This window comes from Eucalyptus grandis, chromosome 1, assembly GCF_016545825.1.
Source record: "Eucalyptus grandis isolate ANBG69807.140 chromosome 1, ASM1654582v1, whole genome shotgun sequence".
In the NCBI taxonomy this organism is placed as follows: domain Eukaryota; kingdom Viridiplantae; phylum Streptophyta; class Magnoliopsida; order Myrtales; family Myrtaceae; genus Eucalyptus; species Eucalyptus grandis.
Window position 1 is genome coordinate 26,527,649 of NC_052612.1, and position 15,994 is coordinate 26,543,642.

The window sequence follows — 15,994 nt, forward strand, 5'->3', positions numbered from 1 at the left end:
TCTGGAGGAGAGATGCCACAATGGTTACTCCCAAATAAAGAGGGTTATATATCTTTCACAATTTCGAAGCATTTGTATTATCACATCAAGGTAGCTATCTGTGTTGTATGTCAAGTAAAGAAAAGGGAACGGAAAATTTTTACGCTCAGTTTATACATTGATGGCACATGCTGGCGTAGGACCTCCATATTATCCGGACCTCGTCAATTGCATTCGGATCATGTCTATTTTGATTTGCTGGATATGGACTTGCTATTCAATAGATCCCGTCATCCAAGACCCGATTTTGGTCCAAATGACTCGAGATCTTTCCAGTTAGGCATTAAAGCATCGGCTAGTGTTATTGTAAAAAAGTGCGGATTTGGATTATTCTGGGAAAATCGGGAGATTTGATTCGAGATGACGAGTTGCCAGATCAAGATTGTTCCATGAGGTTGGGCTTGGCTATCAAGAAACGACCGAGTAGGAAGAAATATCGGCCTCTCTCTCAGATATGGAAAATCAGGTCTCTCTCTTCCCACAACCCTCCCGGGGGTCCCCCCAACCTCTTCAGCGATTGTGGTGTGTGTGATTGATATGGGTGCTTTGTGTTTTTTATAATGCAAAACTGCAAATGCTTGTAAACAAGACAAGCTAATATATTGTGATTTTGCACCTATATATAACAGCGGCGCGTAGACCATGAAGATAATTATCAAACAAACTCAGAAGAAGACGACGATATTCGACCCAAAAAAAAACAAAGAAAAGACGACGATATGGATAACTCCCCACGCGCCGATATGATGGCTGACTTTTCAGTTGAGGTCTCTCTCTCCATCCCCCTCCCCTCTTCCTCCTCTCCCAACGATTACAATTTGCATGACACATCATGTGTAGCTGAAGGAGCGATGTAAGAATGATTATCTTGCCTGTGTGCCTGTGTACACCCCCCAAAGTAGATAGATGGTTTCAGGTAGACATAGATAAAGAAGGCTGGCTCACAAGAATAGGAACTATTCTCAGCGGTTCAATTCATTGATTCATCTATCTATTGGATTAGTAGCCCAAGCCCTTTCTTAAGTATGAATTCATGCTTTCGCTATGTCCTTAAAATTCCAACTTTAGTAGAGTCTGCAAGGCACGGGAGTCCCTTTTTTGCCCTTTGGTTGGTAATCACATCGGCAATAACGTGGTCTATCCCCTTAGTTCGGTTGGGGAGAAAAGGTTTTTTGTTGCCGGAAAATCCCTCTCCGTGGATTATTGAAGCCTCTGCTTTCAAAGATCAGGAGTTATTTACTTAGTTAAAAAAGGAACGGTCGTAAACCACTCCTTGCGGCTTCTCAGGCTTTGAGTCTGTGATCCTCCTACTAGTGTCCTGCAATGTGTTTTTATAATGCAAAAGCAGCAAATGCTAATATATTGTGATTTTGCACCTATATGTAACAGTCTTCGCCATACCAAAAAGATAATGAAAACTCAGAGGAAGACTGTACAAGTGAAACAGAAGAAGACTACAGCAGCGATGACTCCGCACTTCCCATTTTCTTGCATCCGGTCTCCTCTCTCTCCTCTCTCTCTCTCTCTCTCTCTCTCTCTCTCTCCGGGTGCGCGTGTATTCATAAGTGCATGTGTTGATTTGTTAGTGTATGTCGGGCGCATTGTGTTCGTATAATGCAAAAGCTGCAAATGCTAGTAAACAAAACAAGCTAATGTATTGTGATTTTGCACCTATATGTAATAGGAGTGTCTAGTCGAGGAAGATAATGAACCAACAAGTTCAGAGTCAGACGGTACAAGTGACACAGAAACGGACGACAATAGCTTGGATGACCTGCCCCCTTACCGTGTCCCACCCTTGCCTGACGTGTCGATGCCATGCTCTGACTTATCAGTTGAGGTCAGTCGCTCTCTCTCTCTCTCTCTCTCTCTCTCTCCACCCCACCGCGCTGCCCCTCGGGGGGCGGGGGGGCCCAGGGGTACGCGCGGATGCATAAGTGCATGTGTTGATTTGTTGGAGTGTACGTCAGGCGCACTGTGCTTGTATAACGCAAAAACTGAAAATTCTATACAAATAAGCAAATCTAACGTAGAGTGATTCTGCACCATGTGCTACGACAATACTCGCAACTGAAGTGAATGATTTCATGAGTATTACATATAAGGCAAGGAAAGATCGATATGTTTAATTATTACAAAAACTCTAGCTTTGGTTAAATTACCAGAAAAATTCTCAAATCAAACTCTTCTATTTTGACTAATTATCAACTTTGGTATGTCTAACAATTTACCGGTATAACAGAAGTGGCGCTATCATGAAATATCTCCTCACTACATGGATATTCTTCCCGGAGGAGATATGCCAGAGAAGTTCATCATTGTTGAAGGCAGTACCATATCTTTCATGGTTTCACAAGACTTTTATGATAAGTTCTTGGGATTAGCTCTCTGTGTCATTTTCGCAGTAGAAGATGGAGAAAAGGAAATATTTTTCGACATCGTGCCCCATCTTAACGGCCAAAGACGGAATGGGCTATCGGGATCTCTCGGTTCATTTAATTCGAATCACAGGTGGATTCAATATCTCAAACCGAATGTGCTATGGGGAGTATTGGAGGGAGCTATTGATTTTCTTGAATTTGGCGAGGATTGCTTACGATTTAGCCTCACACTCAGTGTATCGGGAGGAACCGTAAAAGAATTGGGATGTGCTGAGATGCAAGCAAATGGATGATGATTTGAAAGACAAGCAATTAGTGAATCCAGCTTCAATCTGTGAAATGGAGTTAATAGAATTCTTCCACCAATTTCTCCCACGCCGAATGGAAGCCGTGCGAATGAAAGCCATTGAAAACGAAGCCGAGCTAATGAAAGCCATTGAAAACGAAGCCGGGCTAATGCGAAGCAAAGCCCAGCGAATGCAAGCCAAGCAACGGGCGATGGAACGGTTTGCCGTGCGGGGTTCAGGTGGCTTGCAGCTCTGAAGGAAGCAATCATTAAGCCAGCGCAACAAACTGGGGGTTGGCATATGTTTCCTGATACCTCGGGACATTTATGTTTGTTGTTCAAGTAAAAGATGGCATTCGCTTCAATCTCTAATGTCAGATTTGGAAAATGGAGAGACGGTGACTTGGCACACAAGATACTTCAATTCAGTAGAACGTGGCCTCATGTTTGGCTCAAATATCTTTGGCATGTGTAGTTAAATCATATCAATAAATGAAATGTCAATATTTTTCATTACTCAGATTTGGTGAAGCTAACAAAAATACTTAATTGTATTGATTGGATAGATTTTAAGACTTCATTCACTTTTTGAAAGTCTTGGAACTTGATTATACTTTCACAACAAATTTTACGATTTCTAGAGTACTTGTTTATAAACAAATTGTATTCATATCTCATCTCCCCAAGCATGGTTTCCCTTTACTTGGGTAATTTCGATTTTTTTTTATGCAGTTTATAGATGAAGCAAAAAGGTTTGCGGAACTAATGTGTTTCTATACATATCCCTGTTATAGCAGTATGTACAACTTTGCTCATTGCCAAAAAATAATCTTTGTTATGCCCTTATGTTAATGTTAGTCGAAATAAATAACGAAATTTCTTGGTAAATATTCTAGAACAAGTGTAAATCACCCAAAATCCTCAAAATATGGTTATTAACTTTGCATCACGAACATCCCTTTCGTTATTGCTAATTTGTGAGCGTCATCATTATTCAATTCTCCATTGATACAATATTTCTCCTCTATATTTGTAAATAATAATATTTGTACATCATAAGTATTTTTCTGATAGTCATAAGTCCCGTTAAGTCCTCATTATCATCACTCCATCTCTAGTTAGTATCTTTCTTTTGAGGTTAGCAATTTGATTGTAGAGTTTATCTCTTGATGATCCTATCACTTAGGAATTATCCAATAGCATGGTAAATTCCTTCATCAAACCCATAAGTGACGGTATGGATTTTTAGTAACTACAAAGTGCATATCAACAGCGGTACTTGCTAGAGAGTCCTTGCAACTTTAGGTGATGATAAATAGCATTTCTTCAAAAGGAGTAGGTTTCCTAAAGTTCTCGCAAGCTTGGGAATTCTAGCATTTGAAAACTTTTCGAGGGGCCACCTCCTTGTTTGAGAAAATTATTTTATTCAGCAGTCAAATCGCTAATGACTAATGTGATGTGACCAGCCAATTAAATCGATCGTATAAAATGCCGATCCTCTTACTTGACGCTTAAATTTTGAAATTGATTTGCTTGCCACACCACACGTCCCTACCGCGTCGTATGACATCATGACCTTGTCCCTTGTACTGACACACCTCTTTTTTGTGGAGATTCTAAACTTGATTAGCACTCTTCGATATAAAACATATACATATGTACATACATACGTACGTAGGTATGTAGTATGTATGTATGTATATGTTTTCCAAGTAAACTATCCTTAATCTAGTACTAGCCCTTCTATACTCTGATTAGAATTACCCCGGCAGAGCCATTCTACAAAATCAATGGACCAAAGATTTGAAAACGACGCATCATGTATTTCCTATTAAACTTCTCAATTCATAATACAAAATGGTTGAACATAACCATAAGATAGACCTTAAACACATGGCTAACAACTATATCGATTATTTTAAATCAGAACCTTATCTAAGTATTTAATAAGAAAGTCTATTTATACTAGACACTTAATTAATAGCTAGGTACACTTATCTCATGGAAGGGACCTAGGTGTGGTCTCCTGGCTTTTACAGACCACCTTTTCGAGGACAATGAAGAAGCAGGTTGACCAATCTCGTTCAACAATGGCGCACGATGGGAAAAGTCCACTTACCGGCCTAGACATCCTCGGAACATCACGGCATAGGCCAAGCCGAAGACGCTTTCATCGCATTAAAGTTCTCGGGATGTCTACATTTTCCCATATCAGTGGGCAATTATGCCCTCCCATATGTTGGATCACCATTTGAATGAAAATGGGCCTCACAAGGCACACAATTCAATCTTGCAAAGTATCATGTGTTTTTGACTTCTTACATGGAATTAATGAATCTCCAGAGAGTTTTATAAGCTTAAAAAATCGCTGAACTCCCTGTGTTATTAGAGCAGCATCACCATGCAAGGTTCAATTAAGCTGTTAGATGAAGTAATGATCTTTTATTTCCCCATTTTGGGACAAGGTAGTATACAAGACTAATAAGGTACCAGCCTTTGAAGACAGAAGATAACCTCAGACTAACATGCGCTCTATGTTGCAGCTAATAGAGAATGAAAAGATTTATATTTGAGGCAAGCCAAGAAAAAAATAAGAACCTCATAAGTTGCTCCAGGAAGAAGCTCAAGTTATAGACTTCTTTCAGCATCAGTTTCCTGCCCACAATTCGACTCTCTCCCCACTCCCTCATGGATGCAATGACGAAGCCACGAGATTATTGTGATTCTTGAGAACTGGACAAGCCCCATCTGACACAATGCAATTCCACAAAAACAATAAGAAAAAAATTCAGGATTATTATGGGATTATTGGAAAATCTACCACTAAAACTTCGCAGGTGCTCTTAATCTTTATACACCATCCATTGGGAGTTTTGGAGACTTGATTCGTCTAAATGATGTTATGGTGATATATCAACTAATGAAAACCAACAAAAGATCTATACTACTTTTTTGCCAAAATAACCAAAGGTAATTGTCAGTAAAAGTTGTTTAATTTTAGAAATCTTCACCAATTTGAATGGAAGAACTAGCATATGTACTATCTGTGTCATCTCCAACTGCAGATGGATTGCATTTGGGTCCTTATAGATGGAACTTAAGTGCATTTTGGATCTTACCTGTCTTTTATCAATTATAAGAAGTGGTGTGCATAAATGCTTAGTGCCTTTTTGTCAAAGAAATAAAAGGAAAAAGAATGACATCTTCATGGGAACCCCAAACTACAGTTACAACAAAACCATCACTTTGGAATGGAATTTAGAAATTAAACCATCACTTTAAACCATCACTTTAGCCAAAGGACAGCAATAACTGAATTTCCTTATCTCCTTCCCCCTTTGACTTCTCGCCAAACTCACCTATGCCAATGCCAGCAAATCTACCAAGGTAGGTGTTATGTGCATGCGCAACAGTTATGTGTACAAAGAATCTCCAAATTACAATTGCTAGTATAAAATGCATCAAACTGGCAGACTATCCAAGAAAAGTAACACCATTGAAAATTTCGTACCTATAGATGTTTCTAAAGTTGGCAACAGGTGGAAAACTAGAAAGCGCACTTATCCCAAAGATCAAAAAAGAGATGCAAGCATCAAATTCATGCTAATGGAAGTAGAAAAAAAATTGTGTCTAATCAAATATTTGAAAGACAGCGTACTGATATCTGAAATTCAATAGATGACGCTGCACATACTTCAACAAAAGATCAGATACAAAGAGCCCCCATATCAGGTGGCCCTCCATCAGATCCACTGGAAAGTGCAGATGCGTCAGACCCTCTCTTGCCTCGCTTCTTTTCCTTTCTACCTTTTCTGGATTCAAGAGCTTGATTACTGCAAAACAACATTTAGACATAAAAAAGGAGAAATCTTCAGTGCTGTTTTTGTTCTTGTAAGTACAAATTTATATTACTCATGTATGAACATTTTTCCAAAGTGAACCCATTATTCGACAAAGCATAGGAGTGAGAAAATAGTCCAGACTTGAAGTTAAGTACGATACAATGTTGGATACATGAGCCATAATTTCAAGATACGTATGAACTCGAATCACACAGAAACAGGAAAGGTACTTCAACAAAAGACAAGCTTAAACTATAACTTGACATATAAAGCACTGAGAGAACGAGAAATACTTGGAAATTGCAGAGACTTTCCCTGTCCCTGACCCGCAACAGGACTTGTATTTCTTTTTTGAACCACATGGACAATTCTTGTTTCTTGGAATTTTCTGCATTTCAAGATAAAACAAGCAAATAAAAATGAAGGAGCGCATCACCAACAGTTCTCTCGTTTGAGCTAAAACCAAAATGGTAAAAGAGGTAACATAGTCAACTTTTGTGGAAACCTTGTCTTCTCGCTGGGCACTGCCATCATCATGAGTCTGTTTAGCGCTATTGCTAGGTGGATTTTCTTTATTGGCCTCTTCCACAGGTTCCTCTCTCTGTTCCTCAGAATTTCCACTGGCATCATCACCTAAACACCACAAAGAACTATGAAATAGTTTTGGGTGTAACATGTTTGACTACCCCAAAAATCTATGGTTGACAAGACAAAGCACGCTAATTCTACCAGTTGCATCAAAATGACTCCAAACAAGCTTCTCATGAAGCTCAACATGGTATCTCTGAAACTGCGAAGTTAAATTATTAAATAAAATCTAGAGAGATAAATACTGACCAGCCATTACCATGAGAAGCATCTGCATTGCAGGGAGACCCGACAGCTTCCTCTAAAAAATATTCAATACCTTTTTCTGCTATCAAATACTCTATGGCAGCATCAACATCCCCATACATTTGCAGCAATGTCTGTAAAAGTATCGCATGTCACACAGAAGCCACAGAAAGGTCTTATATTCTAATTCTAGACACCCAGCAAATGAGAGGAAAGCATTTAATGCAAACAAGCGAGCAGAAGAAGCAAGGACATAACCTGCTCAACTTTCTCAATGTTCTCACAACCACTTCCAGCCATGACTAGCTTGATGGATCCAGCATCAGTAATATCCTTACCAGCTCCTGATTTAGACTTCTTTGACCCAGCTTTTGCTTGGCGAGATGATGACGAGAGATTAGAATCAGCCTTTCAGCAAAAGAAATTATCAAATCACATACTTAAATTCACAATTTGTCCAACTTCCCTACTAACTTAGTAAATTAGAATTAAATTCCAGTAGCAACCTTGATTGTAATTGGCCTAGCTGGCCCATCTCCAGTGTCTTCCTTCAACCTCACACTGTTGTAATGTTCCTCATCATGATAAGATCTAATAAAGCAAAGCAAAATATATAAGTTCAAATAATGAAACACCATCAGTCCAAAAAGAACATAAGATTTTCCCTATCCACAAAACAATAATGGCACAACGCACATTTTTTATGCTTACTGGTTTCACATGATGACACTTATCGAAGATAGTAAAGTATGGAATATCATATATCCACTAAATTTCATGATACTCATGACAATCCAAGGTCACGATGGCTACCTAGACAGATCCAATCCATCTTAACTTAGAATATTAAGGGATGCCATTCATTGAAGGATTATGAATGGAAATTTCAATAAAAAAAATTATTGAAGAAACAAAAGCTAAAGTGACATTTTGGTCTCCTATCACGTATGCTTAGCCAGTAATTTATCCCCTCATGACCACACCAAAACATCTCTCGAACTAGCAAAAGAATTAAATCTAACAACACCGCATCTACACTCATATCTGCAACTTCCTTGCATGCCAAAATAATTTCACAAATCAGCAGTCTCCCTGAACAAGCTGCAGTACCTTCTCATGTAATGAGCCAGTTTGTTTGTACGACCTGTACTTATAACTTTCGTTTTTAAAAGAAAGATCTTGCAGCTCTTGTAATTTGACTTTTATGAAACTCGAAACACCTAAAACTTTTTAAAAATAAACAAGCTTGACCAGGAGAAATATATAATCTTTTCATAATCACTTAAAAATAAAAACATTGTTTTATTTTCAAATCTTTTGAGGGAAAGTAAAACGTAAGAAAAGGTCATTTATTTAAGTGTATACCAAACAGAGCCAGATCTCATCCCAGTATTTGAGCACTTGTTTAGCCAAAAAAGCATCACTCTCTATATTCAGAAAACTCACAAATGGATCATACGAGCACCAGGCTGATCAAAATTGCGTATGTACCACCGAGGTGACATGTTCTGCATCAAGTAAGGAGTGAGATAAATTATTCCATTTGGCGTCAACGAACAGATATTTGCATGCACAGCATGTATCAAAACTAATTAGTGCTGTGTAGATTCATCAAGGACATATAGAACACTCAAAAAGCCAGCAATTTTGTAACAAGTTTGATATATTAGTCTTCTTTGAATTAGGATTATATGCACCCGTCGGAACTCCTTGGGCTAAAAGGTGCAATATATCTCTGAAAAAATCTTTTGCACATCACTATCAATGGTCCTTCCACATGCTTTCGCCACAATAGACATCACGAGACATGCCAGATATCATTGCGGTTCAGATGAGTCAATTTTTCAGCCTAAAGAGTAACAAATTATAACCAGACAGAAAAGAACAAGCTATAACCATTATGAGAACAACATCCTAAGTGGTCTTTTGATCTAAACAATGATGGAGGAATAACTTCTCAGATAAAGGAGGGCCATATTGGGGAAGAAAGCCATTATATGATTAAGTGGAGAATGAGTCTGGAAACCAATAATCATGGGTTCTTCAATGGTCATGAATTCTAGGATGCATGCTTAAACAGCGAAACTTCAAATCCAGTAGCAAGGCTAACAATTGACGAGTCTAATGACATCCTCATTTAGTCTGGATGTTTCTCCTGAAGGAATGAAAAGACCGTAACCAACAAAACTTCATGTAGGTGATGGTTGATGACTTCATTGTCAGTCTTACCCGATGAATACAAATGTTACTCCGTGTAACAAGAGAAGCTGCTTGCAATTCCATATGACCAGCCCACGTGCCATCATTGTCCATGGTTTTGCAATACTCCTCAAATGGCGCATCATCCTCAATAAATGGTTCAAACATTTCACGATTTTTCTGTCATTAACAATTCCCATCTTAGATGCATATATCAGGTCCATTCTTCAGATGAGGATTTTATTTCCTTAAACACATCACTATCAGGAAAAACCAATAAAAATAAAGGATTCTGTTGAAACTTGAAACAAGCAAGACTATCAATTTGTGCCATTGCAAAACATTAAAGTTTTACCATGCATGGTAAAAAGTTTACTTATTCTACGTTAGTATCAATTCTCTAATTTTTTATTTTCTCAATTTCTCCTCCAAAAATATGTTGGTTTGCATAATAATGGCACCCTAAAGTAGCAACCACACATTCCTGTAGGCTAGAACAATGCGGGTAAGTATAAAGTCCAGCCTCCTCCTGCAGCTGTCGGTTTAGGCCAAGACACACCACCCATATCACGGTTAACACTCAGAAGGTTTTCCTCTCTAGTAAAATAAGAATGTCAAATTGCTCAGGTGATCCTTGTGTTGTTATAGCTCTATGCAACTGTGACTGAGCTGAATATCACCAGGAATAACCATTGGCAGCAGAAATGTATGCTTCAATGTATAATAACCATTTTAACTTGGTTTTTTCTTCCAAAGGCATGCTATTTTAGTGTCTATATAAGTGTGAGATCCATCAATACTTACAGAAAAGTTCAAGAACAAAATGAACCAAATAAAGTTGAGATTCAGATCACTGAGGACTAATACAAATGAGGACTATATCACCATGTAAACCCCCTAAACATAATTCCTACAGTTTGAAAAAGAGAAATCTGCATTCCACATACCAATATGTACTGAACAACCATACTACGGTACTTCCCATGTTCTTCTTCATTGCCTTCCAACTGATCTGCAAGGGCCCTAATTAACAAGAGTGGACAACTATGAAAATTCCAACCATAGCAAAGGCGTTTCTATAAACAAAAGCTCCATACAAGGCTGTAAGATTACCTGGACGATGGATAATTCAAATATGTGGAATGAAAACAGGAATGAGGCACATGGTTAGTTTCTCTAGGCGTTGTACAATAGCGATACAATAGTGATAGAAATTTACAAAGTTACTTAGTTGGATAACGGAAGAGTCAATCTAATATCTTCGAGACTAAGTTAAAAGAGCTACATTCCCTGACAAATAGAGCTCTGCTTCGAGATATATATCCAGATGCAGTGTCTCAAGCAGAATGATACATTGTACGAAATGCAATAATTTTTCCAACTGAGGAATTTCTAGTACATTGATGATAGTGTTCCAGAACCAGTGTACCATAAAACGCACTCTGTGTTGTGTTCTGACGATAGAGTCATAATGCAATGAGCATACAAAAATCTTCCAAAACAGAGAGGAATACTGTTATCTTACAAAACAAACCAATTCCTGGAAAAATTCAATAAAAAGTCATGAACAATACGGTGATCTTTTTCTAAGAAGGAAGACGGACCTGAAAAAGCAATTACCATCTGCAGTCACCTGGACAATTTTCAGGCCCAGAGCATCAAGCTGAGCTCGGAACTGCGTGTTATCCGCTTGCTTCCCCTGCTTTTTGACCTGTTCATCAACGCATACCACATTCACGTCCACTCAGATTCTGAGAACAACCACCAACGAACGCTTCAACCAAGAACTTAGCCAAAAGCACGTCCACCAAAGCTCAATTCAGAGGCCTCGACGCAACGAACAGACTATCGCAGCAATTGAAACTTTCGAATTTCTTATCCGGTGACAAAATACGCCGCCTCTCGACGAAGAGCAAGCAATAGTCACGAGTGCCTAAATAGATGCGAGCTGCAACAACCATGAGAAGCGAAGAAGACAGCTTACGCCGGGTTGCTTCTTGGCGTTGGACTTGTGGTGCTGCTTTTGCACCATCGCTACGGAGGGAAGACGATCAATGCCGTCGGTGATGATCGAGCGAGGTAGAGATTCGCCGCCGGGAGACGGCGCTTTTGCACCATCGCTGCGGAGAGTCGCGGCGGTTCGAACCGGAGTGAGGATCGCCCAGCGAAGAAGATGGGGACGAATGCCGGATGGGCCGTGGGCTTTTCTCGTTCGGAGCCCAATCTGTTCTTCTGAAAAGGAAAGGATGGGCCGGGAAGCGAGCCCAATTCTACGCATATCTCTTACTTTTTTTTTTTTTTCCTTTTTTTCAATTAGATCATGATGCTTAGGGTCGATTACAATGTGGCCCTTATGCTGTCAATTTTTGCAACTAACCCCCTTTCTTTCTTTGTCCTTCGCGTCGTGAAATCGTCTCAAATGTGCAATTGATTGCTTCTAGGTTAGTCTGGTCGGAGGTCTGGACTCCGATACTCGTCTCGAATATGTCCAATCGACATTTTGTTCAACATACGTTGTTTTAAAAGGAATTTATTAGGGCACCTCAAGGACATTTGTTAAGCCACAATTTTTTGGAAAATTTATAGTTTCTAATCTATTATTTGTCCTCACGTCATGCACAATCAATAGTTGGAAAATCAAATTATCCCAAATTAAGTATGTCGAGCACTCATTAACATGATCGTTTTTACAAAATTTAGGTGTTAGTTTAACTTTTCTGATGGCGTTTTTAGGAGTACTTGAGAAGTAAATTCTCGAAAACACCAAGTCAATGTGAATGAGTGCACTCTTAAAATCACTTGAGGAGAAGGATAGATTGAGATTCATGAAAACCGATCCAAACTCTATCTTACCATTTAGAAGAAAAAGAAAAAAGCGTCAATTTTAAGTAATTATTGGGATTCTGTTGGCTTGCTCAAGTCATGGCCACATCAAATGAGTTGTGTGACAATGACCTGCATAGCCATTATGGTATCACCCTGCACGTCAAATGCACTCATTAGCAATAACTCCTTTGAAATATATTTCGCACATTTAAAATTCATTTAAAATCTTGAAAAAAAAATCTCAAAATCAATATCCTTATTATACAACTACTTCAAATTAATTTTAATCTTAAAATAATCTTAGAATTGGTAGCCCTTGACATATTAATATCATCTCGCGGAAAATTCCATACTCCCGACCCAAATCTACCCCATCAGCATTTAAGTTCAATATCCCATTAAAATGCACATAAAATCTAATGCAGAGAATGACGAATTCAATATGGAAAATCCACCTATGTTAACATATTTGCCTTTTAATGGGATAAAGGGGGACAAATATTGGTCAAGGATACCAACTTGAGTTTTTTTCATGAGCCAAAAATTAATTTTCAGATGTATGAGACTCTTTTTGGGAGGATAAAAATAGCTGTCGACGAATGTGTCGTGAGGATGCTGGTTTGAAATTTTAGTGGCACCATCAGTCATCGACAAAAACTTTTTATTTTTTATGAGGTAAATGAAAAATAGTTGTCAACGAATGGGTTGAGAATACTGATTTGAAATTTTTAGTGGCATCGTCAGTCATTTGACAAAAAGCCCTTATTAATTGAGCGACGCAACGAGGCTATCTCAATCAACTAAAGCGAGGTTAAAGCGGGGGCGTCACTGACCCAAAAGTCGCGCTGAATTAAAGCGGACAAAAGACCGCTGAACATCATGATTGGTGTATGATCATCGCGTCCATCTCGACACCTTTCACGTTCTCCATTTAATTCCGGGGCGGTGGTTGTGGTGTGGGGATTGCTTCACGAGTGCGCCACCTTACCACAGCGAATTATTAAGATAAGTAAAGCTTGCACATCCCTAACTCCCATTTTGGACCGACCTATCTATTCAAATCGACATATCGTAAACAACCGACTGAATAAAACAGAGAAAAATAAATGATGAGGAGGAGGAGGCTAATTTATGGGAGATCTTTAGTCGAATGGTGGTCCTCTTTTTGCAATTCGGGGTGGTTGACAGCCATCCCAGCTTTATAAATAATTGAACATGTATGGAACGAATCGAACGATGACCAGCGATGCTTTGCCACAAAATGTTCGAAATTGAAAATATTAAAAAATTAGAATAAGGATTCAGTGCCCGTTCTTTGATCATGCCGCCTTTTTTTTTATTACATTCGATGAATCGATAGTAGTTTATAGTGGGTATTGTCCTTTCGAGTTTTTTTTTGGTCTTCTTAATTCACAGGTACGAAGTAGGTAGGCGCTAGAGAACGACCACACGTGACGTGAAGTGAAGGACATTGACGGTCCATCCATTGAATTATTGATTCTCTTAGGGACAAATTGGTCAAGAGTTGGCAGCGACCACAATGTCGAGTGTGGACTGTACTACAAATAATTCAGTGTGTGCTTTTTATTTAATTATGATCAAAGTGGCGTCACTAATTAGAAACTTTTGAGCTGGACTCAATGATAGGATGAGCGGGTGAAATACAAGAAGAAACATGAGTTGTGAGCATCCCTCGTTTAGTTAAAGTGTCAAAGAAAAAAATAGAGGTGGAATTGGAGCTATTATTATTTTTAGTAATTATTCATCGGCTCATGCTAACGAGTTTGAAGGTACCTTTTCAAAATGATTTTGTTAACGAGTATCTTGCAACCAATTAAAGGAATTTTGCAGTTTTGAATGCACTGATATGCACATTTAATGCTTGGAAATTGCATTATTCCAAATCAAGTATTGTTAATAAATGAGCACTCATTAACAAGATCCTCAAGTATCTATTATGTTAACATATTGAGTTATGTGATAAATTTTATATATAATTTACTTATGCATTTATATGTCAATGAGTTATTTAATATAGTAATTCTTTTAGATGAATTTTAATATATGAGGAACAAAAAGGGGTGTTCTCGGTTGAGCATTCACAGCCCTAGTAATTGAAATTGAGATTCCTAGGATATCTTATTTTTATCCTATCTTAATAAATAAACTTAGACTTCACTTAGATAGATCGATCTAATCCTACCATTGATTGCACTTAAATTGTGATGGACCCTATACTAACTATAGTTCATAGTGCTCCCTTTAATCAATGTGACACATTTAAAAAAAAAAAAAAAAACAAGTATTTAGTTACTAATGAATTTACACTTCATTATATGTATTTGTATTTTTTCTTCCCTCTATCCATCTAAATGAATCTAGTTGTATATATGATTCATGAGAAATTCTCTTTTCATTACAACATGGGTCACATCATTCGGCAAAGATTTGATTATTGCTAATTTTTTCCCACCGATCGAAACTTGATTCTTCAAAAATGCCACCTAAATGCAATGACTATAGACATCATATAATCAAAAGAATCATAGATCATTGATTCACAAGCATATCATTTTCCATTTGTGTCTAGCTATCAGGAAATATATTGTCATGTCAATCATCGATTCCATTCAATGTCTACTTGTAGTCTTGTAAGATTAATTAGCATAGTTTGATTAAATTAAACTTTACAAATATATTACCATCTACTCTTTCAGCAAAAATGCTTTGACCAATCCATGCAAGCGCAATTGCATTTTGAATTTGTCAATTTCATAAGGTCTTTTCCTTCATGAGTGTGGCCAAAACAGTCCGAAGACCTTCTATTCTTTTCACTACTACAAGGCGCAATTTCGTGTATTTTTTGTTAGATATATATAAGTTGACTATAAGGTAACTAACCATCGAATGTGCACGTTATTCATCCGTCGGAAATTTTATTTTTTTTGCCCCCACTACTTAAATTTCGTATTTTCGCATCAAAATGATAGTTTAATTTCATCAACAGTCAAGATCAGACACTATCCCAGAAACGTCGCCGTCCTTTTCTCCCGTGAGTGGTCATGGTCCGTCGACAAGCACCCGCGTTCTTCCGGTCCGTTGGATCAAAGCGAAAGCGAACGATAGCGATCGAGTGAGAGAGAGAGAGTCAACCAACCAACAACACAAGAAGCCCCAACAGAACTTTAACAAAGTTTCCATTGACTACTCCACTTCAGCGCAAGGACCACCCGCACGCGCGTGCGCAACAGTTAATCCCACGCGCCATTTGTTTTCAGTGCTATAATCATATTTTATTGTTGCCAAATACAAATTACCCATTGACCATGACGGTTAATACTACAAAAAAAAAACTTTAAAATGATTAATTTGTAAAAAATCATTTTAAATTAATTTTTTGATCAAAGATTTCAAATTTGTATAGTTGAAATTATAATATATTTGTGATTTTTTATCATATTATATTATTAATTCTAATATAAATTAATTGAAATCAAATTAAGATTTTTAATTGTCAACAATTTTTTTTTTTTTTGGATCAATATGTCAATATCAATCCTAATCATAACTCTCTCGAAGCGGAGAAA

At 37.9% G+C, this 15,994-nt stretch overlaps 2 protein-coding genes and 1 non-coding gene across 9 annotated transcripts; 2 read left to right on the top strand and 1 right to left on the bottom strand.

The window, feature by feature from the left end:
- The first annotated feature begins 421 nt into the window (after window positions 1-421).
- Window positions 422-1,505, top strand: LOC104416039. The gene is made up of 3 exons (XR_005550569.1): window positions 422-505; window positions 669-806; window positions 1,429-1,505. It is a non-coding gene; the product is annotated as an uncharacterized LOC104416039 (transcript).
- A 104-nt stretch (window positions 1,506-1,609) lies between these two features.
- LOC120292962 lies at window positions 1,610-3,264 on the top strand. The gene is made up of 2 exons (XM_039311582.1): window positions 1,610-1,879; window positions 2,282-3,264. Exons 1-2 carry the CDS (start codon window positions 1,853-1,855, stop codon window positions 2,711-2,713), a joined length of 459 nt encoding a protein of 152 aa, XP_039167516.1. The 5' UTR covers window positions 1,610-1,852; the 3' UTR covers window positions 2,714-3,264.
- Window positions 3,265-5,128: 1,864 nt separating this feature from the next.
- LOC104416647 (OVARIAN TUMOR DOMAIN-containing deubiquitinating enzyme 7-like) lies at window positions 5,129-11,348 on the bottom strand. Of its 7 annotated transcripts, XM_039311555.1 has the most exons (12): window positions 11,202-11,332; window positions 10,695-10,716; window positions 10,529-10,604; window positions 9,612-9,761; window positions 8,829-8,890; window positions 7,889-7,973; window positions 7,641-7,790; window positions 7,396-7,516; window positions 7,054-7,181; window positions 6,842-6,936; window positions 6,401-6,539; window positions 5,129-5,454 (listed from the first exon to the last, which is right to left on the bottom strand). In XM_039311555.1, exons 3-11 carry the CDS (start codon window positions 10,547-10,549, stop codon window positions 6,413-6,415), a joined length of 939 nt encoding a protein of 312 aa, XP_039167489.1. In that variant the 5' UTR covers window positions 10,550-10,604; window positions 10,695-10,716; window positions 11,202-11,332; the 3' UTR covers window positions 5,129-5,454; window positions 6,401-6,412. The 7 variants fall into 7 exon arrangements, with proteins under 7 accessions (XP_039167489.1, XP_039167484.1, XP_039167486.1 ...); XM_039311550.1 differs by lacking the exon at window positions 10,695-10,716 and having other exon boundaries at window positions 11,202-11,348; XM_039311552.1 differs by lacking the exon at window positions 10,695-10,716 and having other exon boundaries at window positions 11,215-11,341.
- Between the last annotated feature and the right edge of the window lie 4,646 nt (window positions 11,349-15,994).

Coding starts and splice junctions, on each gene's coding strand:
- LOC120292962 (XM_039311582.1), top strand. CDS start 1,853: ATGCCATGCTCTGACTTATCAGTTGAG. Junction 1,880..2,281: donor GCTCTGACTTATCAGTTGAG/GTCAGTCGCTCT, acceptor CCGGTATAACAG/AAGTGGCGCTATCATGAAAT.
- LOC104416647 (XM_039311550.1), bottom strand. CDS start 10,549: ATGGTTGTTCAGTACATATTG. Junction 9,762..10,528: donor TGGTTGTTCAGTACATATTG/GTATGTGGAATG, acceptor TGTTAATGACAG/AAAAATCGTGAAATGTTTGA. Junction 7,517..7,640: donor ACATTGAGAAAGTTGAGCAG/GTTATGTCCTTG, acceptor ATACTTTTACAG/ACATTGCTGCAAATGTATGG.